The sequence below is a fragment of the Pantherophis guttatus genome, chromosome 2 (assembly GCF_059756535.1).
Source record: "Pantherophis guttatus breed Tessera chromosome 2, ASM5975653v1, whole genome shotgun sequence".
In the NCBI taxonomy this organism is placed as follows: domain Eukaryota; kingdom Metazoa; phylum Chordata; class Lepidosauria; order Squamata; family Colubridae; genus Pantherophis; species Pantherophis guttatus.
The window spans coordinates 146,656,428-146,681,830 of NC_142064.1; the positions used below are offsets into that span (position 1 = coordinate 146,656,428).

Below are 25,403 nucleotides of genomic sequence, written 5' to 3' on the forward strand. Positions count from 1 at the left end.
ATAGAGCTGTGTTATTGCTGCATTTGATGATCTCATTGCTTCTTCCGATCACTTTCCGATCATATTCCTTGTTTTTGGGCAGATAGTGCTCTGACCTTCTGATCGGGAAATTTCCCAAGCAGATTCCAGGGGTTTCTTCCTTGCAATCTGACTCCAGCCTAAGAGGCTAGGACATTGATCTGTGGCTTCTTTCTTTCTAGCATCTGGTTTGCATTGTGAACTCCTGCCCCCTCGAGCCAAGGGCATCTGCTGAAAATCTAAAATTAACAACGTATGTTGATCTAGTTAGCTGGACTTGGTGACTCCAGCCTCCTGGGCTGGCTCCAGAGCTGACTCAGTTCATCTACTCGAGGTATTCCACTAAGACATTTGTGAAAGTGTGATTAGGTTCATGTCTAGGGTAGCAATGCTCCCTTGAGTCTCATTTATGTAAAGATGCTGAGCTTGTTGATCGAAAGGTCAGCAGTTTAGTGGTTTGAATCCCTAGTGCTGTGTAACAGGTGAGCTCCCGTTACTTGTCCCAGCTTCTGCCAACCTAACAGTTCGAAAGCACGTAAAAAATACAAGTAGAAAAATAAGGACCACCTTTGGTGGGAAGGTAACAGCATTCCGTGCTGGCCACATGACCATGGAGACGTCTTCGGACAGTGCTGGCTCTTCAGCTTTGAAATTGAGATGAGCACCGCCCCCTAGAGTCGGGAACAACTAGCACATATGTGCGAGGGGAACCTTTTACCTTTACCTGATAATGGTAGAAGAATGTGTTTCTCCAACCTGTTTGCTGCTAGCTGCTTGGCTTCATTTTCAAGGCCAGGATCAGCTCTTTCAGCATTCATGGTTGGGCAGGAAGAATAGGGCTCTTCCTTTTATGCTGCTCCTTTGGCACATGCCTCAATAGATTATGAGATGGACCACGGAATTTACTATGTAGAACCGCATTCCTGTGGCATCCCACAATTGAGCTCTAGGGTAAGGGGGAGACCATGCTACTCATTTATTCTGGCATGGTAAAACAAGAACAGATTTAGGGCGCATACTAGATGAAGTAAGTGAACAGTAATTCCCCAAAGTCTTATAGAACTTGGTCAAAATAAAGGTTTCTTCTGTGATCTCAGATATGAGACTCATGAAGTAAAGTGCCACGCCACTTTCTGCTCTGAAGAAAAGGAAGGCAAAGTGACTTCAGAGATGCCCTGGGCACAGATTCAACAGCACTGGCATTTGCCTTAAACCTATTCTGAATGACAGAGCATTAGCTGTTCCTGTGAAATGGGCCCGGAGATGCAAGATATAAAGAAGTGTACAGTATCCAACTATTGCATATAAGTCTGCCTTTGTTGTAAACAATTTAGGTATTCCTGGGGACAGTGCAAAACATTAAAAAAAACCTATCATGCCAATTACAAAAGACTGATTTGTAGCAAGACCTTATTACAAGTATGGTATATTTTTTTCTTCTTCTGTTGTCTCAAGAAGTATCTGTTGGCAAACTGATAACTATCTTCTTGTTGTTTGCATAAATCTTTTTACTGCCCTTCAGGCCTTCTGCTATAGAAAAGAATAATTATAGCTCAGGGTTCAACTGTGGAGAACTTTGCGCTCTCTGCTTGGTTGTTTCCTTGCAGACACTTCATTATCCAACTAGGTAATAGCACAGTGGTGAAATGTAAAATTTGTTACTACCGGTTCTGTGGGCATGGCTTGGTGGTGGTGGTGGGGGTAATATGACTGAGTGGGCATGGCCAACTTTTTTTAAAAAAACTTTTAAAACCATTTTTTTGGCTGAAGAGGTTGTAAAAAAAATGCTTTTAAAGCCTCTGACGATCCCAGCTGACTTGCCTGATCGGCAGAGGCTTTCCTTTTTTTAAAAAAAGCCTCTGATGATCCCAGCTGAGCCGCGCGATCATCAGAGGCTTTTTTTTTTAACCTTTAAAAGCATTTTTTCGGCCAAAGAGGTTGTAGAAAAAATGCTTTTAAAAATTAAAAAGAAGCCTCTAATGATTGTGCAGCTCAGCTGGGCAATTGGGGGGGGGGCAGGGATTTTTGCTACCGGATCTCCGAACCACCCGCCTCCATTGCTACCGGATCGGGTGATCCAGTCCAAACCGGGAGCATTTCACCCCTGTAATAGCATCAATGAAGATGTTATCTATTTGGGTAATGAAACATCTGCAGGAAAACAAACAAGCTCAAAGAGCACCAAGGACTCCACATAAAATACGTCATTGTCATTGCTTCTGCCCTTGTATTATTTATTAAAAACATCTATGTGCAATGTTTCCGATTAAATATATTGAGGCAGTTTGAAAGCAATCATAAAATGAATAAATCAGATAATGTAAGATAAATAGCACAACAATACATTGGGGGAAAATGCCTCTGCCATTCATATAGAGAAGATCTGCATGAAAAGGTGAGCCTTATGTTCCCCAGCTGCCAAAAACAACCAATCTTTTCTGCTTTCCTTTCTGCCGATGGAAAAATAGCAAGCAAAGTCAGGTCATCAGATATTTGAAGATTGAAGGGGATTATCCCTGTTGGCTCAGATGTACATGGCATTCATAACATTATGAAATCATGCATTTATTTGTTTAATAAATGTACACTACCCCCGTATGAAGGAAAATGGAATTTACTTTGCTAGTCTGTACTTTTTTTATCATCAGGCCCCTCTTCCCTGCCCCTTCCTCCCCCTCTAATCACAACGTTGTCTAGGTCCTTAGTCGGCTCCCTTAGAATAGAGGAACTGAGAACCTGTGTGATTTACTGTAAGTAGCTGGGAATTTGTATTTACAGAACCAAGTTGCAAAGAATCCAAGTGGCTTGATTTTAATAATTATAAATTACTGACCATTATGCACATTATAAGTTGTGGGGGTTAAGGTACAAAAGAATCTGTACTTCTTTTAAGATAAATCCATTAATAGGAAGACTATTAAATTAATTGCACAAACTGAAAGATGGAATATGAAAAATATGAAAACGCTGGTATTACAGGTAGTCCTAGTCATTCATGTAGCAACTCTTCAAAGTCAGAAAGGGACAACTTGTTGCGGCCGGCTCGCCCATTGACTTGCTGCAGCCGACTTGCCCTGACCAGCACAACATAGGAGAACTCAACGTAGCTAGTTCACCACAGGACAATCCCAATAAAGTATAACTCAACGCAAAATAACTCTACTGTTATCCGTCACTGTTTCTTCAACATTATTTTAATTTTTGTCATTCACATCTCATTTGTCCCTCCGCTAGCATCCTTTCTTTGATGATTCTATTCCACCATTTATTCAATATTATCGAATATTAAAGAAAGGAGCCTAAAGGAAGGACAAAATGAAATGTGAATGACAAGAATTAAAATAATGTTGAAGAAACAGTGGCGGATAACATTACAGTTATCCTGCATTGAATTATCCCGCATTTAATCGTCTCACAGCAAATTGTCCCATGTTGAGTTGGCCACGGCGAGTTGGCCTAGATCTGTTCAAAGTTACAATAGCACCGAAAAAAGTGACTTACAATTGGTACTCACACTTCCGATCTTGGCAGCCTCCCCATGGTCATGTGATCAAAAGTTGGGTGCTTGGCAACCAGCATGTATTTATGACAGTGGCAGCATCCTGTGGTCAGGTGATCACCATTTTCAACCTATCCAGTCAGTTTCGGACAAGCAAAGTCAATTGGGGAAGCCAGATTCACATAAGACTGCATGATTCACTGCAGTGACTCACTTACAACTATGGCAAAAAGGGTCATAAAATTGAGTACAACTCACTTAACTGCTCTGCTTAGCAAGGAAAGTTCTGGTTCCAATTGTCGAGGACTTTCTGTAGATGAGAAGCATGTTCCTGATTATTTTAAAAAGTAAGTGACAGGATTTTTTTCCTGGAAAAGATACATTATTTTCCACTTATTTTTCTGTAATTGAATTCTTTATCAAGGGTAAGACTTGAATGCTGAAAACTAGGGATCTAAATGCCATTTAATCCAGTTGTTCGGAGTATGGATCCTTATTAAAATATCCTTCACTGAGCAACTGAATTCCACTGAGCTTATTCATTCATTCTTTCCCATTTGCCAAAATCCTCCCTAGTTAGGAAGCAATGTATTAGGAAGGTGTGTGTGTCTGTGAGAGAAAATAAGTTACTTTCATCTGTTAAATTCCCTCCCCATCCTGTGATATCCATGCATACAAGACATATACCCCTCGGGCACTCAGAAATTTAAAAGTGCATCCATCAGGTTGCAAAATTTACCTGCTTCTATTTTGTTTTAAATGTTACCAATCCAGTTCTGGAATTTGGCCAGTCAAGAGGTTTTTTTTAAAATGGAGAATGGTAGCTTAATTAAATAATTGTAATACAGATGAAAATAAATTACCTGACCATCTGCTGAGAATAATTTTATCTTCTGATTTACAGAGGTTATTACTTCCACTGTAAAATAAGTAAAAATGTACATGCAATTTGTCATTGTTCCAAATAATATTATAACTTCATCTTGACAAATTGTTTCGTGGCATACAGGAAAGCTGATTTCTTTTCAAATCCCCCAAACAGTAAAAGGAGAAGCTTTGTTGACTGTGGAAGACTAAAAAAAATTAGATCCGTAATTTGAGCTTGCTGAAGTGAAAGAAACGTAAGGAGAAAAGGAATGAATCCTTTACTTGGTGCTCTTTCACAAAGTATTTCTAAACATTAAATTACACCAAAAGGGCAAATCCATATTTCCAAATGTACAAAAATTTTCAGTTGCTTAATATTTTGCAAAAAGGCAAAGCAATTACATTTCAACACTAAAGCCAACTTCTTCTCAAGATAAGGAACAATCAGGCACTTTAGGGACTGAGTAAATGTCCATCTACAATGGGAAAACTATACCAATAAAGAAGATTTATGTTGCAATATTTTCAGGATCAGACTCAATAATAATAGTAAGAGTTAAAGGTTTAAATATACTTCCTTTTATTTACAATAGGCATTCTATATTCACTGAATATTCACAGATAGAAGCAAGGAAAAGGGTGAAGGTGGCTCCTTATATATACAATGGGTGGAGCTATAAGTGGGAGTGGTGAATCATGAATACATTAGGAATTGAAGAATAAGTTAACCCCTGATATCCCATTCATATACTATTTACACATTGGAGAATAAGGCATTTACATCTGACAAATCCCCCTCTAAATGCCGATTCGTTATACAACACCAATTACATTCAGATTCGGGACAATACAAGATATGCAGTTTAGAAGTTAAATATTTGTGCTGTTTAGAAGGTAAAGGCTTTGTCAATATGTCAGCTAATTGTTCTGAAGTATCACAGTGCACTGCTTTAATAAATCCATCCTGAGACAATTGTCTCACATGTTTAAATTTTATGTCTATATGCCTGGACCTTTGTCCAATGGCATCGGATCTAGATATTTCAATGGCTGCTTTATTGTCTTCATGCATAACAAAAGGCAAAGCAGTTTTTTTCCAAACATCTGAAATTAAATCGTTAAACCATACAAGGTTATTTGCAGCTTTGGATAAACAAACATATTCCGCTTCTGTCGTTGAAGTGGCTACTAGTTCTTGTTTACCAGTGTACCAGTAAACTGGACAGTCATTTAAGAGAAAAATATAACCAGATGTACTTTTTCTGCATGACGTGTCTCCAGCCCAATCTGCATCTGCGTAACATACAAGCTTTGGTTCTTTATTATCACTAGGTTCTAATACTAAGCAAAAATCTAGTGTACTTTTCAGATATCTTAAAATTCTTTTAACAGCTTCCCAGTGGTATATTGTGGGTTTGCTGACGTGTCTGGATAGTAAATTGAGTGGTAAGGCGATATCTGGCCTAGTCCAATTAGATATATAAAGAAGTGAACCTATGATTGATCTATAAAATGTGTTATCCTTGAATTCAGGAGAAGATTCATCAGTATTTCTAAGAAAATCAGTTTGCATAGGGGTATCACAGGGTTTGGCATTGATTAAATTGCATTTATTTAAAAGTTCTATAATCTTATCTCTCTGAGTAAGTTTGAATCCCCTTCTAGTCTTATTAATTTGGACACCAAGATATTTGTTCACTTTACCTAGGGATTTCAACGAGAAATGTTCATTTAACTTATTTACAAAAGTTTCTCTTCTCTCTTTGTGTTTTCCTATATATAAAATGTCATCTACATAAATCAATACAAATTCAATGTAATCATCACCCTTTTTGACAAAGAAACAGTTATCAGCAGTGGTAGCATTGAAATCCATGGTCTTAAGTACTTTTACTAAACAATCATACCATCTTTTACCAGATTGTTTTAATCTGTATAAACTCTTATTCAACAACCAAATTTCATTTTTGTTGGTGTATTGACTGTGAGGTGCTCTTACATATATTTCCTTATCTAGTTTCGCGTGTAGATACGCAGTCTGTATGTCATATTGAAATACATCAAGGTTGAGTGCTGATGCTACCACTAGAGCTGTTTTGACACTCTCTGTTCTTACTGTGGGGGAATACGTGTCAGTATAGTCCTCCGGATATTTCTGTGCATAACCTTGTGCAACTAATCTAGCTTTGTATAGAGTATTGCCTCCTTCTAAATTCTTAATTTTATATATCCACCTGGTACCAATAATTGTTTTATCTTTAGGTGCTATTGCAGGTGTAAATACATTTAATCCTTGTAAACTTTCCATCTCTTTCTTCATAGCTAGTTCCCATTTTTCTTTTTCTTCACGAGGAAGTTTTAACACTTCTTCATATGTATTAGGTGTTATTGGTTCACCATCCATATGCATTATGTAATCTCTGTATTTATTTGGCATTTGATTCCTGTTGTTCCTAATGGCTCTTTCAGGTTTGCTATTGTTATCATGCAAATATCTTGCTTCCTTTTTTGTTAGTGTGTCTGTCTTTATTTTGTGTTGGCTATTTGTCCAAGTTTTGGTTTTGCTTTTATGTTTGTTGATATTTTGTTTTTCTATGGTCCCTTCCTCATGAGATTTTGTTTCTTTGCATTTATTTGGAAATATTTCATTAAGATGTAATTTAGACCAGTTGGCCTGTTCATGGAACACAGCTGTTCTGGAAACTATAAATTTGTTATTATTATCAATGAATTTGTATCCTTTGGTGCCAGTTTCATATCCCATGAATCTGAGTCTTCTGGATACATTTTCTCCCTTTCTTCTCAACTGTTTAGGTATGTGTACGTCTGCAGTGACTCCAAAAATGTGCATGTGTGCTAATTTTGGTTTCCTATTATACATTACTTCATATGGTGTCTTATTTATGATACTGGACCAGGTTCTATTTTGTGTGTAATTTGAATAATGTAAGGCTTCTGACCAAAATTGTTTGCTTAAGCCAGCATCCTCCAATGTGCACCTAATCATTGTTTGTAATGTGGAATTCTTTCTCTCTGCAATCCCGTTCTGAAACGCAGAAAATGGACTAGACGTGTAATGTAGCATTCCTCTATCTTTTAACCATTGGGAGAATTCTTTAGACATGAATTCACATCCCCTATCTGTCATAATTTGTTTTATTCTGATATTGTGTTGTGTTTCTATGCGTTTGTAAAATTCCTTAAATTTTTGAAAGGTTTCATCTTTATGTTTTAATGTGTAAACAAACCCATAACGACTATAATTGTCTACTATTGTCAGGAAGTAACGTTTTCTATAAGTGATTGATGGGGTTAATGGACCTACTAGGTCCATGTGTACTAAGTCAAAAATTTTGTTAGTTGATCTAGTAGATTTTCTTGGCCTGGGACTAGTTTTTAGTTTTGTAGATTTACATACTGAGCATTCCAAATAGTTTTCACAATTTTTTATTTTGACACCTTCTGCGTGTTCAGTCATTTTTTGTACTACAGGAAAACTGGCATGTCCTAACTTCCTATGTAAGATGTGAGCACACTCATCATGAATTGGCTTACCTATTTTTGGTTTTTTTTTTTATCGTGTGCATCTGTATGGCCATGAGATATTTTACATTCATCATTGTCACTGTTGCTAATGTTTTCATCATCTGCCTCAATACAATCTTCTATATTTGAATCAATGTTATGCAACCATTCTTCCTTTATTATCAGATAAGGTAGGCCTCCTTTAATCATTACAGTGCCTACATTTGTTTTATTCTTCTCCAAAGTCGCTTTTCCCTTTGAGAAAACTATATTAATGTCAGAATCTCTACTTAGTTTTATGGCACTTAGTATGTTATGAGGTATTTCAGGTATTAACAATACCCCCTCTATTTTTCCTAGACCAGGCAAAATTACATTCCCTCTGCCTAATACTTGAACCTTTTCTTGGTTAGCTACCTTTATTACAAATTTATCTTCTGTAAATGAAGACAATATATTTTTGTTATTAGTGGTGTGATTAGTTGCTCCAGAATCAATAAGCCAATTATTGTTCTCATTTTGCTGTATTTTAGTGTTGCCTTGTTTATTTAGTCCATTCAGTGAACCAGATTTTCTATCCTTTGAATTTTCTCTGCCCCCTCTATTTTCTCTGTAATTTGGTGGGCTTCTATATCTATGTCTATCTATGGAGGACTGTCTATAATTGTATTTGTTCCTATATTCTGACCTATGTCTTTCCTTTGAAATTTTGGGGCAATCTCTTCTATTGTGTTCCCTGGATCCACAATTGTGACATTTGTATGTTTCATTATATTTTTCTTGGAAAGCTACTTTCCTAAAAGGTTTGTGTTCTGTGTGATTGCTAGAACGATTTTTTCTTGAATTGTCTTCTGCTATCAATTTGTTGGATAGACTTTCTATGGATAAATATCCTAGATTGATAGTGTCTAAATGTGACATAAAACTATCCCATGATGAATCAAGTGAGTTGATAATAACACTTTTCATTGTTTGGTCTGAAATCACCTCCCCCCTCAAGTGCAGCTCAGCTCTTATTTTGTTTAAAGATATTAAATGCTCACTTATGGAAACCCCTGGTTTTACCCTAGATGAAAAGAAATCCTTAGACATTCTTGTGGTGGTAGCTACACTGTCGCTGTGAAACAAATTAAACATGCATTGAATAATTTCTGAAACAGTCAGATTTGGTTTGATGCTATGATACATTGCAGGAGACACACTAGATATTATTAAGAAAAAAGCTCTATGGTGTAAACAATCTATTTTTAAAGTCCAAGGTCTTTTTGGGGGACTAGTGATAAAGAATAGTAAGTTTTCCTTCATAAAGACAACCTGGAGCTGTTGATACCATTCTTGCAAATTAACGCCATCAACCCTTAGTTTTGGGAAGTCACTGGGTAAGTTTCCCACATTATTTTGTCCATTACTTACAACCTGAGGTAGTCCGTGGTCTCGCAAGTGTAGAAAATTGCAAAACGGCATGGGGATGCTCGCAACGAGTCTGCGTGGTTCTCTCACCAGTTCATGTCTTCCCGGACCGTCTGTGTAGTTTCGCGCATGCGCGTTGTCCATTTCTTCTTTGACGTCGTCGTGGAAGGTTCTCTCCATCGCGGCTCGCTCGTTCTGCTCCTCTTCAGACGAGTCGGTCTCTGGTTCGGCCTTGGGAGTTCTGGCGACGGCGGCTGCTCTTCTTTTTCTTTTGTGGGCGTTGTCACTTGCTTCGGTCTGTGGTGTAGGGCGGAATCGACAAGGCTCTCTAGGTTCGGGCGTCGTCGCTCTCGAAGTCAGGATGGGAGCGGGCAGGTCTTGAGGTATCGGCTTGCTCGCTCTCTTCTTCGGTGGCTTTTTGGTAATTTTTAGTTTTGGCCCAAATGCAGCAAAAAGCGTTTTCATCGCTGACTTTACTTGGGATTTCGTTGAGTCATCTTCACTTTCTGATTCTGACTCTTCCGAGGAGTTTGAATCTTCTTTTTCATTTTCGTTGTCTGATAACGTTTTTCGCGCCAGAAATTTTGAACTGAGCATTTTGATTGGCTCTGCTTCGCTCACCTTGGAGGTCTGTTGAAACCAAGATGGCTGCCATTCAAAATTTCGCACGGGATCACATTTTTTCTTCTTCTTAATGACTTTCTCTGTAGTCATATCACTCACTATTTTTGGTTCTTTAGACTTCTCATTAGTGATGTTTTTTTCTCTCGCTGTTCCGCTGTTCTTCAGCATTTCTTGGAGGTTCGCGATGAGGCTTTCATCATTCTTCTGGCTTTTTAATAGTTTTAATATCTCTGACCTGAGTTCGTTATTCTCTATTTCGATTTTCTCCTGGTCATCATTTTCGTCTATTATTTCTTCGTCTTCAGTGGTGTATTCTTCGGATTCTCTTGAAATTGCGTTTGTGGATTCGTTGATTATTTCTTGTTCTGTTTCCATTTCTTTGCTGTAGGCCCTGGTGTTGGGTCTATCCTTCTTAGACATTTTTAAGTTTTTATTGAGTCAATTAACCATCCTCTGCTACCAGCTTGTTGCAATATTTTCAGGATCAGACTCAATAATAATAGTAAGAGTTAAAGGTTTAAATATACTTCCTTTTATTTACAATAGGCATTCTATATTCACTGAATATTCACAGATAGAAGCAAGGAAAAGGGTGAAGGTGGCTCCTTATATATACAATGGGTGGAGCTATAAGTGGGAGTGGTGAATCATGAATACATTAGGAATTGAAGAATAAGTTAACCCCTGATATCCCATTCATATACTATTTACACATTAGAGAATAAGGCATTTACATCTGACAATTTATTTGCATGCTTCTTTTGATTTATTTTTCCAAACCTTCCATCTGGGAGAAACTGCTTCACGTGCCCCCTGAAAAGCAGCTGCAACGTACTATCCTTCCATGTTTCATCCCATCTCAACTCACACTTGCACTACAGAATGCAAATAAATTACAAGCTTTTTAGAGGAGCATATATTTTATATTTGTTTATTTATATCCAGCCTTTACTATTTTTATAAATAGGTCAAGGTGGCAAACACACATAATATTCCTTCCTTCTCCTATTTGGCCCATAACAACCACCCTGTAAGGTGAGTTGGGCTGAGAAGGAATGAATGCCTCAGTCATTCAGTTGACTTTCGTGGCCAGGAAAGGACTAGAACTCACAGTTTCCTGGTTTCTAGGCCAGCACCTTAACCTAAAATATTTGATATTTTATTTATCTATCCTCCCTCCCTCGCTCGCTCCCTTTCCCTCCCCCCACTCTCGGTAATGCCCACCTCACTCTCAGATAATGGATTTATATAGTGCACACACACACACATATAGATTGGATTCCACATATATAGTGGAATGATAAATATTATCATAAATATTATCATAAATACATGATAAATATTAGTGGAGCTAAATTACTGTAGATAAATAAATTTACCAATAAATAAATTGGGAAATAAATTGACCAATACTGCAATCAAGAATAAGAAAAATACACCAGAAGCAGAACATTATCTAGTGAGACAATTGGTTTCTTGGATGATAAGGACATATAAAAAGTTTTGAAAAGATTAGAGGGAAGGTTAAAAAAAAAATCTGAGAGGATATTTGGCAAATAGAGGTATGCAGATGTTTTAATGTCAAAATGTTCCAGTCCTGTTTGCTCTGATCTCACCAGACGCCGCCTGACATCAAAATGGCTATTCCAAATTCTCTAGAAGTGGTCTGACCTTAAAATGGGACGCTGTGACTGCCAAGTAGAGGTTAGAATGGCCTGTTTCAAGGTTGGACCGTTTCCAATAAGCTTCTACGGTTGGAACAGTCTATCTGACTTTGGAACAAATTGCTTACAGATTAGAACACTTTGACCCTGAAATACTCTGCTTACAAAGGTGATGCAAATAATCCGGCCAACTATAGCTCTCCATTAGCCTTTTAAGTATAATTAGTAAGTTATCTGTATGATATCTATCAGGGGTGGGTTCTAAATTTTTTTACTACCGGTTCTGTGGGCGTGGCTTATTTTGTGGGTGTGGCTTAGAGGTCATGTGACTAGGTGGGCATGGCTAGCTGGTCAGAGTCATTTCTGGAAGGTCCTTGCACTTACGACCAGTCCTCGCACTTACGACCCGACTCATTTGTTTGCTTTTAACATTGATCAGCTGTAGGACGGCCCTTTGAAGCCCCGCGGCAAGAGTTTAAACAGTTTTTTTCCCTCTAGTCATCAGCTGGGACTCAGGAGGCAGCAATAGATTGGGGGTGGGACCAAATAAAAGGTAAGAATAATTGGGGGGTTGGGAGGGCGGAGGGGAGAACTGGTTCGGTGACATCATATCGTCACCACTACCGGCTCGGCCGAACCGGACCGAACCGGGTGGAACCCACCACTGGTATCTATGGATAAAATTGAATACCTGGGCTATTGAGAACAGTATTGATCATGAACAAGCAGGATTCCAGGGGGTTACATCAACAATCACTCCTGATGTTAACAATTACTGAAATATGCACAGCTATGTTCTAAATTACATGATGAGCTTGTTGATTTTTGAGGAGCATTTGACCTGATTTGAAGAAATAGGTTAGGGATAATTTTAAGTAACTCCTTGAGAGTAAGGCACCTCCCATTTCTTATATGTTATATGAGAAAATGGGTTTACAAATGATGTGCAGTCACCAGGAGACCTTTCTAGCTAAATTAAGATTGTTTTGAGGTGTATGTGTGAAGCAAGATTGTATATTGGCTCCACATATTTTTTTAATACTCTACATAAATTTAATGTTGCTTAAGCTATCACTTCAAAGAGAAATGGGCAGCAAACAAATTTGATAAATTAATAAATAAACTCACTAGTAAAAACTTGGATATTCATGCCCCTAAATTAGCAGAAAGAAAAATTCCAAGCTTTTTCATTTGTGGCTGATGCAATAATACTTTCATAAACAATTTAGCATGAGAAAGAAATAAAAACTTTGGCAGCCTCCATTTTTTCTCCAGAGCCTTTCTCCCGGCTTGGAACTGAACCAAATGGATATTTCTCCCAACACTAGATAACTAAGGATAACTTTCATTTATTAAAAACTTGAAAGGGCAGTCCGCACAATTTTACCTGTTGCTGAAGGATGCAACCCTAATGGTTTAAAAAGTTGCAAAATTCTGCTCTAAAGCCATACAAAAGCATAACTGACTTATGGAAAAGATAGCACATAAGACCAGTGGTAGGTTTCAAAAATTTTTACTACCAGTTCTGTGGGTGTGGCTTGGTGGGCATGGCTTGGTGGATGTGGCAGGGGAAGGATACTGTAAAATCGACATTCACTCCCCAATCCAGGGGAAGGTTATTGCAAAATCCCCATTTCCTCCCAATCAGCTGGGACTTGGGAGGCAGAGAATAGATGAGACAGTCAGAATTTTTACTACCGGTTCTCCAAACTACTCAAAATTTCCACTACTGGTTCTCCAGAACTGGTCAGAACCTGCTGAAACCCACCTCTGCATAAGATTTAGCAAAGCAAAATTCCCTATTTTATCCCACTTTAATATTGTATGCCATTAAAAAATTTACTTCCATTTCTTTTTACTTACTATCCTATGCATCCTACAATGTTTTACAATGTAGCAAATAAAGCAGATAAGTTATATAGGTAACAGATTTGGTAGGTTTCATAAACTAGGTTAATTAAATTTTATAGTTTATAAAGCTTTTATAGGCTTTATAGTTTATAATTTGTTACGCTATCTTAGAATTACCCGTTTTATATGTGCAAGGATATTTTGACTTTTTTTTCTTTTGCAGTAGTCACGGACTTTAATAAAATTTGTTCTGTTCTGAAAAGTTTTGCAGGTAAGGATAAAGATTCACTCAAGTTGAGCTTGACTTTGGGTGTCTGTATGGTCACAGGAGTGCGGTTTTCTTGGCAATTGAACAGAAGTGGTTGTCAGGTTAGAGCTCCTTTTCCAGGCTAGGATATTGCTCTAATATTCCTCATAAGGCTCACATCTAATACTAGCCAGGCCTAGACTCTGCTTAGCTTCTGAGCTGAAACACAAACGGCTGGGGTTTTCTACTACTTCAAATGCATGTGGTACAAGATACTCCTCAACTTGCAATGTTACAATAGCACTGAAAAAAGTGACTTGCAATCAAGTCCTTGCATTTAACATCCATTGCAGCATCCCCATGGTCACATGATCAAAATTCGAGCATTTGGCAACCAGCATGTATTTACAGCATCACAGGGTCATGCAATTCAGTGATGGGTTGCTACCGGTTTGCCCCGGATCAAGCAAACTGGTAGCGGCAGCAGGAGGCTCCGCCCACACATCTCTGCACATGTGCAGAAGCGTCACGCGCATGCATGACCGCACGCATGTCCCTGAGCAAAACGGTAGCGACGGGATTTGAAACCCACTACTGATGCAACTGTTGTTTGAGACCTTCCCAGCTGGCTTTTGGCAAGCAAAGTCAATGGGGGAAGCTGGATTGTTTTAATGACCACATGATTCACTTATTAATTGCAGTGATTCACTTAACAACTGTAACATAAAATTGGGCATGACTGACAACTGTTTTCCTTAGCAATGGAAATTCTGAGCCCAATTGTGATCGTAAGTCAAGAACTATCTGTATTATACGAATGTTTTAAATAAATAAGTGAATACTTGAACTGATATTTTCAGAGAAGGATCTGAAGAACAAAGGCTAACAGTGTTAACAAGACATAAAGGTTGAAGGTGGTGCAATATATACCTTTCTATTAAACCTTCCTGCTGAAAGTAATCTTTTGTTGCCTGCAATCATAATACAGTAGGTGGAGGAATTTTCCCCCTTCTTTTTTTATTTTCCTCCCTCTTAGTAGCATCCAGCTGTTCTGTATCATCCAAAGAAGACACATCTGATTCGGTTGTGCTCCTATCAAACAATTATGAAGCTAAATGTTGAATCCCTCTCCATTAGTCAATGCTATAATATTACAAGACTGACATACATTTTTCTTGGTAGCATAGAAGAGACAATTGCTCAAGGAATTGTTACAAAAGGGGTTGTGGTAAAACATTGCTGGATGAGTTGGGTTGGGAAAAGTATAAAAGCCTTGTGAATGACTACTGTATATTACAGTGTCAAGATAAAAGTGCTTGTGTTGATTGACTCCGGAAAAAGCACCTGGGAGTTATGACTGTTACTTTGATGAAAACATCAACCCATGATGTTGTGAAAAACATTGCACCGATTCTATGTTTGGAATCACCCAGAAAAGAAAATCACATAGTAAACATTGTAATGTTTTTTTTATACAGCTTCATAGTCCCATCATATTTGGAAAGCTGCATTTGAGTCACAAAACCTGAAAAGCAACATTATGGAACTGGATAAAATAATCCCTCAAAAGGCAACCAGCATGACTCAGGATCTGGAGTATCCATTCCGTAAGAAAAGCTTATCTAGTGCTTTTTATCTTAGAAAAGCAGTGAACAAGCGTGCTAGAACAGGGGTTCCCAACCCCCAGGCCGCGGCCCACTATCGGGCCGTGGCCTATTCAGAATTGGGCCACATGACTGGCTGGCCAGAGTGTGCACAACTCAATTTGTGTGAGCGGCAGGCTGGTGGGCACTTGCGCTCGTGCGCACTGGCCTACTGCTTGCGCAAGCCAAGCTGTGTATGTGTGCATGGTACACAAATCAACCAGCGTGCATGTGCATCAGCCCGCCATTCACACAAGGGCTGTGTGCTTGTACACATGCACACCAGCCCACCGCTCACACAGCCCAGTTCCCCTCCTCCCCCCCCCGCCCCCCAGCCAACCCACAAAGATTGGGGACTGCTGTTCTAGAATTCTGAATCATATGATAAAGTTAAATGGGAAATTCAAGAAAAATAAAAGGAAGTATCTCCTTAGATTGTCTGACCAAAGTAGTGGTGCATTGGAGGGTATAACAAGTAAGACTGAGGGCAGGGGAAACCCCTCCTTCAGAGTCATCCTTTTCATTGAATGGAATGAGTTATGCTTGTAAAAGCACATACACATACAGGGATTGATTTTGTCAGCTTCGGCCAGTAAAAGAGGACACCATTGTTGGTGGGTCAGTTGGGCCACCTACAAGTGAAGCTCTGCTTCTGGGGCCTGACATCTTTCCCTTTGGAAAAGTAAAAGATGGTGAACCACAGAATGCAAATGGCTGTGGCAGGTGCTATTCAAGGTGTCTTGGGTCAGATTAAGACCACTGACTGACAGATTCCTATTCCTGTCGTAGTGCATGGTTCAGATACGTTCTTTTCCTTGATGGGATATAATGATAGGTGTGAAATTGGATAGCTTTAAAAGGAATCACACAGATTTTTGAAGGATGAAGTCAGATGTCAAAGTTGCATCCAGTAATAATACCAATTGTCCTTTCAATATCAATTTTATTGGTTGATTTAAGTAAGCAAGTAACTTTGGACGGTGAACAAACTTAAAATAGTCCTTGACTTACAAATGGTCACTTAGTGAGCACTTGTGACAGACCCCCCTCCTCAAAAGGTACTTACCCCCCATGATATTTTGGGTACTTGGCAACCAGCCCACATTTATACCTTTTGCAGCATCCTGAGGCTCCATGACTGTAATTTTTTGCCAAAAATCATTGTTTACTCCCAGTTTTCAGCAAAAACACTTCATAGTGAACCATGGATTTGTTTAACGCCCTTAGCGGTTACTTGATGACTATGGCATTTGCTTAATGACCGCTCAAAAAAAAAAAAGGTCATAAAAATGAGTCCACTGACATGATGATTTTATCACTTATCGTTACTTACAATCAGGCAGGCTCCATTATGTTCGTAAGTTGTAAGTTGAGGACTACCTGTAAAACTAAATTTCCACCATACATACAAAAATTAAAATAGCACAATTGCTGAATGGGGTTTGTTTCCTACATCTTTCTTGCAAATATCTGGCTAGCCCTTTTGAGAAGAGAGTATTGGGCAAGGCCCAATTCACCAGGACTTTTTTTACATTCTGAATGTTTTCAGTTTCAGAGCATTTATGAGCTGGGGAACTCTGCATGGTTACTGACTTTGTTGATGTACTACCAGCTGGGAAACAGGGACTGATCACAATGCTTTGATTTGCTGTTTATGGTATTAAATCCTGGGGATTGCTATTCATACAATCCCCCCTTCTTGGTGTCTGCCTAGTTCACAAATTAGATGCTTTATCCTATGTACTGTCTTGTAGCACCAACATTCTCCTGTGTTTGTTCCTTTTGTTTGTCTAAAGGTTATGCACATATAGATGAGTTTATGAAATAGCCTATCTTGTTAGCCTTGCTAGCTACGTGGAAGACTGCTCCCCGCCGCCCCCGAATCTCATGGGAATTAAGTCTTTGAGGGATTCAGCATTGGCAAATGCTTCATAGTTTAGCACTTACAGAGACCAAAGGGAGTTCTCTGACTTAAGAGGAATGTTTCTAACTCAATTATCTCAATGGATCTCTCTGCCTTTAAAAAGCATGAAATTATGGCTGAAGCCACTTAGTTTCTGCTCCCAGAATGCATTGGTGGCCCCGCATGGAGCTGTACTGTATTGTTTTAGCAGTGAGAGCCATGTACTTGTTTCCAGCAACAAGACCGCTGTTATTTAGTGGCTTCAATAACCTTGGGCAATGTTATTCTGGTTGCCAGGGAAACATTTCCTTTGTTGGAGCCCATGAACTATTGGGTGTAATTTATGGATTTATTTACGTTCTGGTCCTGACAAGAAGGTTACAGTTGGGAAGAAAATAGGACTTGCGGCCTGCGAAAGAGGAGCTGTTCCTGCAATGCTAAAAGTTAAAACTCCTAAGACAGGCCTCTGTGCCTTGAGATTTATTTCCTTTCAGTCCTGGTGGTCAGCCCCTTTTGCAACTTTTGAAAAATTCAAGCTCCAGAGTCTTAATTCTTTAAGGTCAAAACCTAAACTCTTTTAGGTCCAAACAACAGGCAAAATCATAGATACGTTTTCCTTAATTGACCTGGCCATATGTTGACTGGCTTGATGTTTCTCGAAAAAAATATTTTTATGTTCTGCTTTATTTCCTTTTTTGTCAAAGAGCAAGAATTGGCAGGACGTGATGAGACACACGGGAATACTTAGAACTGGCGTAGAGCGGCTGGGTGGGTGGTGGGGAACAAATCACTTGTAAATGTCCTGCTCTGCCTTTCCCCCCTCCTGAAATTCAAACCAGCCTCCAGAAGCGTGACCAAGGCTGTGGGTGATAAAATTGGCTTGGGTTGGTATAATTTGCCACAGACGTCTGGTCTTGGGTTAGTCTTTGGCATATTGTATATCCTAATCTCTCTTCTGCCCCTCAAACGTTCAGAATTCTGTTTTGCAAATCAAAGCTTTTTTTTAATGCAATATTTATGATGCACAAAATTCGGATCCATATGTTAAAGAACATGTTCAGAAACAATCTCTTTTTTCCGGAAAATATCGATTTAAAATGATTAGGGGTTTTGTGTATGTGTGAGGGAAGAAAGTGATGGAAAACCACCAGAGGTTTACCCTATAAATAGTAGGCTCTCAATTTTGAGTCTGTAGCTGGAAAAATAGCTTAGAGTTTCCTTAACCGTCATGATTTCATTTCCCAAGTCACCCTTAATATCCTTCCATCTGCTCTGCAAGAAGGCCAATTTTGTAAAATGAGCCCTGTCCTTGGGATTGTGGAGTGGTCAAAGCAGTTGGCCATGCCTGATGATACTGTCTATTTTATATGGATCTAAACAGCGGAACAATTGTTGTGCCCTCTACCATTCTGCCATAGCAAACTTTCCAGATTACCCAAATGGATTTCTGTTCGTTCTTTCTCTTGGAGATCAGGCAGTTTGCTGCTACAGTCACAGTGTCTTTCAGCCTCAGCAATTTTAAGAGGTGTGGCCTTCAGCTCTTGCTGGCTAGGGAATTCTGGGAGTTGACATCCACGTCTCTTAAAGTTGTTGAGATTAAGGGCAACTCGGGTGGCAAAATTTGATACTTGGCACTTAATAGCAATAGCAAGCATTAATTAACCAAACTGAACATCAATTTTTTTGGGCTTGTAGGCTGTTTTAATAAAGAATTCATTTATAAGAGGGATATGAATGAAAGAATTGTGGTCTTGACCCTTGATAAAGATTCTGGGTTGAGGCAGAACGGTTGCCCAATCAAAGTTTTGTCTGGAAGCATCTTTTTATTTGTTTGCTTGTTTGAGGGGAACTAGCCATTTTATTCTTCTAGACAATTTCTAGGTAGTCATTTCTTGATGCATTCTGCATGATATGCATAGAGTTTTTTAAAAAATAAAAAAAATGTAGCTTCTTCATAGCATAAAGGCTGGAAAAGGCTGTTGTTGCCTTTTGGAGCCTGTATTTGTTGGGCTTCTTGTGCTACCTATCCTGACTGTGTTTGGAAGTCAGACTTTCATAACAATATTATAGCTCTTCTGCACTCTTTCCTATGAAGGAAACTGAATGTCAACATCTGCCTTAAGTATTTTGCCTTTTTGGCAAAGGGTTAGGATTACAGAGACAGTGAAGGATCAAAGTTGGCGCTAAAGTTAGCAGGCCCAGTGTGGGACAGGGTTGCTTATTTGGTTTTTCTTTTCTTTGGCCTCCTTGTATTGATCATAGACTCAGGGCTGAAAAGGACCTTGGAAGTTTTCTAGCCCAACCCTCTGCCCAAGCTAGGAATCCTTATACCAACCTGGAAAAATGGTTGGCCAATCTTTTCTTGAAAACATCCAGCAACGGAGGACCCGTAACTCCGGGAGGCAAGCAGTTCCATTGATTAATTGTTTGCACTGCCAGAAAATTTCTCCTTATGTCCATGTTGGATCTCCCTCTGATGAGCTTCCACCCATTGCTTCCTGTCCTGCCCTAGATGCTATGGGGAATAAATTGAGGCTCTCTTCCTTGTGACAGCCTTTCAAGTATTGGAAGACTTCTATCACACTCCCCTTAAGCCTTCCCTTCATGAGGCTAAGGATGCCTAGTTCCCTTAGCCATTCATCATACGATTTAGCTTCCAGTCCCCTTATCATCTTTGTTGCTCTTTTCTGCACTTATTCTAGAGCCTGAGCAGCAAGAACATGGTGTGTGACTGAAAAGACGAAAAGCAAAGGGGGATGTGGGAGAAAAATGAGGGGAAAAAAATTAACACCTGCAGTGCTAGGGTTAAAAGGAGGGACGGGGAAAATCTGTGTGGGCCATAAAATGCTATTAGGACTGGAGAGGCCCCTTCCTTTTCCATTCCCTTAAATGCTGCTAGTTGCAATTAGTCCTATTAGCACTAATGGATTTGAGCACAGGGTCCTCTTCTGCACACCCACTGGAGAACATGGAGCACTTGTTGTTCCTTTTTATCTCAGCAAAATAAGATCAGGATATGTCAGAGCAACAAATTAAAGATCCTTCTGGGAGGTTCCTGACTGAAGGATGATAAATAGCAGCTGGATCAAACCTGGGAGTGAAATGGAAAAATCTGACCTAACAAGGTGCTGACTCCACATTTGAGGGAAGGCACTTGGATCGTGACATATGGAAAATAAGGCATGGCATATTGTGGTAGCCATAATTTTTGACTCTCATTTTTAGATTCCACTATTCTTTCTTACCTTGGATTCTAGAAATACTTTTTTATATATTTTGGAAAGAGTGTATCTCAGTGTTACAAGGCTTGCTCTGTATATAAGGTATATAAGTCAAAGTCCTTAGTGTCTAGATGGATGCAAGGGGGAAAAGGCTTGGTCTCTACCAGTCAGTACCATGTTTCCCCAAAAATAAGACCCTGTCTTATATTTTTTTGAACCCTGAAATAAGCGGTTGGCCTTATTGCTATGCGCTCAAAAGCCCAATTGGGCTTATTATCAGCAAAAGCCCGATTGGGCTTATTATCAGGAGATGTCTTATTTTGGGGGAAACAGGGTATATATTTGCAGTGTATCTCACAATCAAGTCTTGTGCACAGATTTTTCCCCTCTTTCTTTTTATTCATTTTTATAGCATTCAAGGTCACAAACATATCTAATATTCCTTCCTTCCTCCTATTTTCTCCACCCTAACAAATCTGTGAGATGGGTTGGGCTGGGGTAAGAGAGAATGACTGCCTCAAATTTACCCAGCTGGTTTTCATGCCTTAAATGGAACTATAGGTAGTCCTCAATGTACGACCACAAATTTCTGTTGCTAAGCAAGAGAGTTGGTAAATAACTTGCACCCCATTTTACAACCTTTTTTGCCACAGTTTTTTTTGCCACCGTTGCTAAATGAATCACTGAATTGTTATGTGAATCATGTGGCTTTAAGGAAATCTGGCTTCCCCCATTGACTTTGCTTGTTGGAAACCAGCTGGGAAGGTTACAAATGGTGATCCCATGACCCCTGGACAGTTCAACTGTCATAAATACATGCCAACTGCCAAGTGGTTGAATTTTTATCATCTGACCATGGGGATGCTGTAAGTGTGAAAACTGGTCATAAGTCACTTTTTTCAGTGTTGTTGTAACTTTGAATGGTCACTAAACAAATGATTGCAAGTTGAGATCTACTTGTAGAACTGACCATCTTGAAGTTTGTAGCCTAATGTCTTCACCACTAGACATCTGCTATTACAGGGGTCTCCAACCTTGGCAACTTTAAGACTTGTGGACTTAAAGGAGTTAAGTTGAAGCTGAAGCCCACAAGTCTTAAAGTTGCCAAGGTTGGAGACCCCTGTGCTATTAGACACACACACACACACACACACACACACACACACACACACACACACACACAAGTTACAAGACAACATAGCAAGTTGTGAGGGGCAAAATACTTCAGGAAACCAGGTTTATTTCCTCCTTGCATTGAAACATCCATTTCTGTAAGAACATTTACAACAGGATTGAAATTCAGCAGGTTCTGACAGGTTCTGGAGAACTGGTAGTGGAAATTTTGAGTAGTTCAGAGAAACGGCAAATGCCACCTTTGGCTGGCCCCAGAGTGGGGTGGGAATGGAGATTTTGCAATATCCTTCCCCCAGGAGTGGTGCAATATCCTTCCCCCAGGAGTGGGGTGGGAATGGAGATTTTGCAATATCTTTCCCCCAGGAGAGGGGTGGGAATGGAGATTTTGCAATATCCTTCCCTCAGGAGTGGGGTGGGAATGGATTTCCCCTGCCACGCCCACCAAGCCACTCCCTCAGAACCGGTAGTAAAAAAATTTGAATTTCACCACTGTTTTACAGGGTTGTCCTTGACTTACAACCAGACACTCAATTAACAACTGTGGCCGTAAAATGGGCAAAATTCAACAATTGTCTTGCTTAGTAATAGAAATTTAGGGCTTAATTGCATTTATAAGTTGAGAACTACCTGTACTTCCCCATTGAGGAGACTGAATGTTCACAGAGCCCCTTGCCTCCTTGCTTATGTACACACGTAGTGTACTTGGCCAGCAATTAGCTGCGGTGAACTGCTTGATGCTATCTCATCATGGTTAAAGTGCCATCTGGGCTCATAGATGGTGCATTTATTACTGTTTATTATTACTACCACAAATTTGAATGAAGTTTTTTAATTTACGTAGTTAAAATGACATAATTGTTGATGGTCTTGGAATATAGCATGCTTCATTTATTTCCTCGTTTTTCTAACTATCTAAGTGAAATGGCCCAAACAGTTTCTTTAATTTTTATAAAGGGCATGGCAGAACAGGAAATAACTTTAAAAGGACTAATTTGGCTCTTAGGAGAGACAGCTGGAAAAAGTTACAATGACTGGAAAGCAAAAAGAAAAGAAGAAGGAGGAAAAGCTTTGACATTGATGGCACTATGGGGAAATGGTGAGGTATGAAAAGCAGGCCCTGTATGGGTGTGGTTCATGAGGATGGTAAGATCCCCAGGAGATAGGGAAAGTAATGGACTCTTAGGCGCTGTGGGGAATTGTCCAGAAGCTGAGGTAAATGATCTTTATTGACCTGTGGAATAGGGAAACAGAATATGGGTAGCCTTCGACTCATGACCACAATTGAGCCCAAAATCTCTGTTGCTAAGCAAGACAGTTCTTAAGTGAGTTTTGCCCCATTTTATGACTTTGCTTGCCATAGTCGATAAATGATTCACTGCAGATGTTAAGTTAATAACACAGTTGTTAAGTTAAGTCCGGCTTCCCCATTGACTTTACTTGTCAGAAGCTGATCACATCACCCCCGGGGACACTGCAACTGTCATAAATACGAGCCAGCTGCCAAGCATCTTAATATTGATCACATGGCCATGGGAATGCCGCAACGGTCGTAAGTGTGAAAAATGGTCGTAAGTCACTTTTTTCACTGCCATTGTAACTTTGAACAGTCCCTAAGTGAACTTTGTAAGTGGAGGGCTACCTGTAAGCAACTGAAAGAATCCTTCACTTTGGAGCCGAGGATCCTGGACTTCTTCTTGTTCTTATTTTTAATTTATTTCATTTTAATCCCATTTTTATTATTGGTTATAAATAAATCAAGGCCGTGAACGTACCTAATACTCCTTCCGTCTCCTATTTTCTTCACAACAACCACCCTGTGAGGTGGTTTGGGCTGAGAGAGAGAGGGACTGACCCAAAGTCATCCAGCTGTTTTTTCATGCTTAAGGCAGGACTAGAACTCATGGTCTCCTGGTTCCTTAACCACTAAATCAAACTGGCTCTCCAGGTACCCTGGAGAGAGCCCCAGGGGAATAAAGCAGGCCAGGAGTCATTTTGAGCACAAGTGGTAAAATATTGAATGAATAAATGCACATTGAGGCCAATTGGATATACCTTCAGTACTAAAGACTGCAGAGAAGGCTTACTTTGAAGTGTCTTATTGCATCCTCAACTACAGGTAGTACTCGACATAACAACTCTAATGGAGCCTGCCTTAAATGATTGTCATAAAATGGCCAGGTCACATGACCAACCTCATTTTACAAAGTTTTTTTTATTGCAGTCATTAAACGAACGCTGCATTTGTATGAACCCACTGTGGCCTCAGTTTTGATGAAAGCCTGAAGTGCCAGGTTTCATCAAAACTGCCATAAAACATGGTCACATAAATGTGGTCACGTTGCCAAGTGCGGTCACATGACTGGAGGCCGACCGTGAGAACTTCAGATCTGGGTTGTAAGTCCCTTTTTCAGGCAGGTTGTAACTTTGAATGGTTGCTAAGCAACCGGTTGTAAGTCGAGGACTACCTGCATCTATTCAGTAGGATCCTTTAGGGCCGCGAAAGATTTATTGTCATCCGTTCTAGAAAGCCCAATGTTGCAGCTCTCAAAGAATTGATGTGACAGATTTGTGAACCATTTTTTGTGCCAATAAAGGATGCTTTTAATGCAGGTCACAGTGTGCAGCATGCCATTTGGTCTAATTGTGTGGAATCGCTTTTAGTTTATGAAGCCTCAGATGGTGGACGCGATAGTTTTAATTCTCTGGTTTACCACATGCTTTTTAACTCCTGCTGATCTTGATTTACTCAGACTAGGTGAGGGAGGTTAGCTAAGTGGATCCAGAAAGTGGTGAATGCATTATTTTGTGAGGAAGTGGTACCTCCAGCATTAAAAATCTGTCCAGTCTAGAAGAGGCTCTCTCTAAAGGCAAAAGATTTGATCAAATATTGCCTTATTGTAAATACTGTTTGTGTAAGTGGCTTCCACCCAATTGCCAGTATTCCTGAGTTTAAACTGCTGTCTTGATCTTTTTACAACCTGGCTTGGAAAATTATCAGCCTGATGCATGTGAAAAAGGCAAAGGGTGTATGACTCCTGATTTTGCTTGATGTTATAGCTTTTGATACCATTGGCACAGTTTCTCTGTGGACTGTCTTCATAAGATATGGACTCAGGGTCTGTGTCCATACTTTGCTTCTACTTTCAAGGGCAACCTCAGAGAGTAGTATGGGCCCTGTGCTGATGATACCTATGGGAGCTCCCCTTTGAATCTGAAGGTCTAAAGGACCCTATCACTGTTTCCTGCCCCACTGCTGTCATTGGAATCCTAAGGGAACTCTATAGCCAGGAGTTCCTATTGCCAACTTTAGGTTATATATCAACAGTGATCTTTCTGGGATGGTCTAGCAATGTTCTTACATTTATCGCTTTAGACTACAATTACTGTAGGACACTCTGTGTGGGACTTCCCTTGTGCTTGGTTGGAGGGTGGAGCTGGAGAAAAATGGCAATGGCCAAGTTGCTGAGCTGAGCACTTGAGCTATACATATTATGTATGTCCTGAAACATACACTGGCTCCCAGTTAGCTGGTGAGCCAAGTTCTTCAAGATTTTGTTTATGGCATCTAAAGACACTTGATAAGCCATCTTCATCTTTACCATTCAAAAACTTATGGATTGCTGACATTGTTGGGGAGATCTACTGCATCTACCTAGATCGAGATGGGCAAACTATGGCAACTTTACGACCTGTGGACTTCAACTCCCAGAATTCCTGAGCCAGCCATTCACATGTCATAAAGTTGCCATAATTGCCCAACCCTGGCCTAGATATAGAGGTTGTCATTATGAAATGAA

At 39.6% G+C, this 25,403-nt stretch overlaps 1 protein-coding gene across 4 annotated transcripts in view; it reads left to right on the forward strand.

The window, feature by feature from the left end:
- DGKA (diacylglycerol kinase alpha) overlaps positions 1 to 25,403 on the forward strand; it is a 92,446-nt gene that overhangs the window by 26,672 nt on the left and 40,371 nt on the right. Inside the window, exon 1 of one of the 4 annotated variants that reach the window (XM_034412584.3) lies at positions 15,189 to 15,312. The exons of the other annotated variants lie outside the window; for them this stretch is intronic. Coding sequence (XP_034268475.2) covers positions 15,246 to 15,312 — 67 coding nt within the window. The 5' untranslated portion in view covers positions 15,189 to 15,245. Of the gene's footprint in view, positions 1 to 15,188; positions 15,313 to 25,403 lie in introns of those variants that run through there. 4 annotated transcript variants of the gene reach the window in all.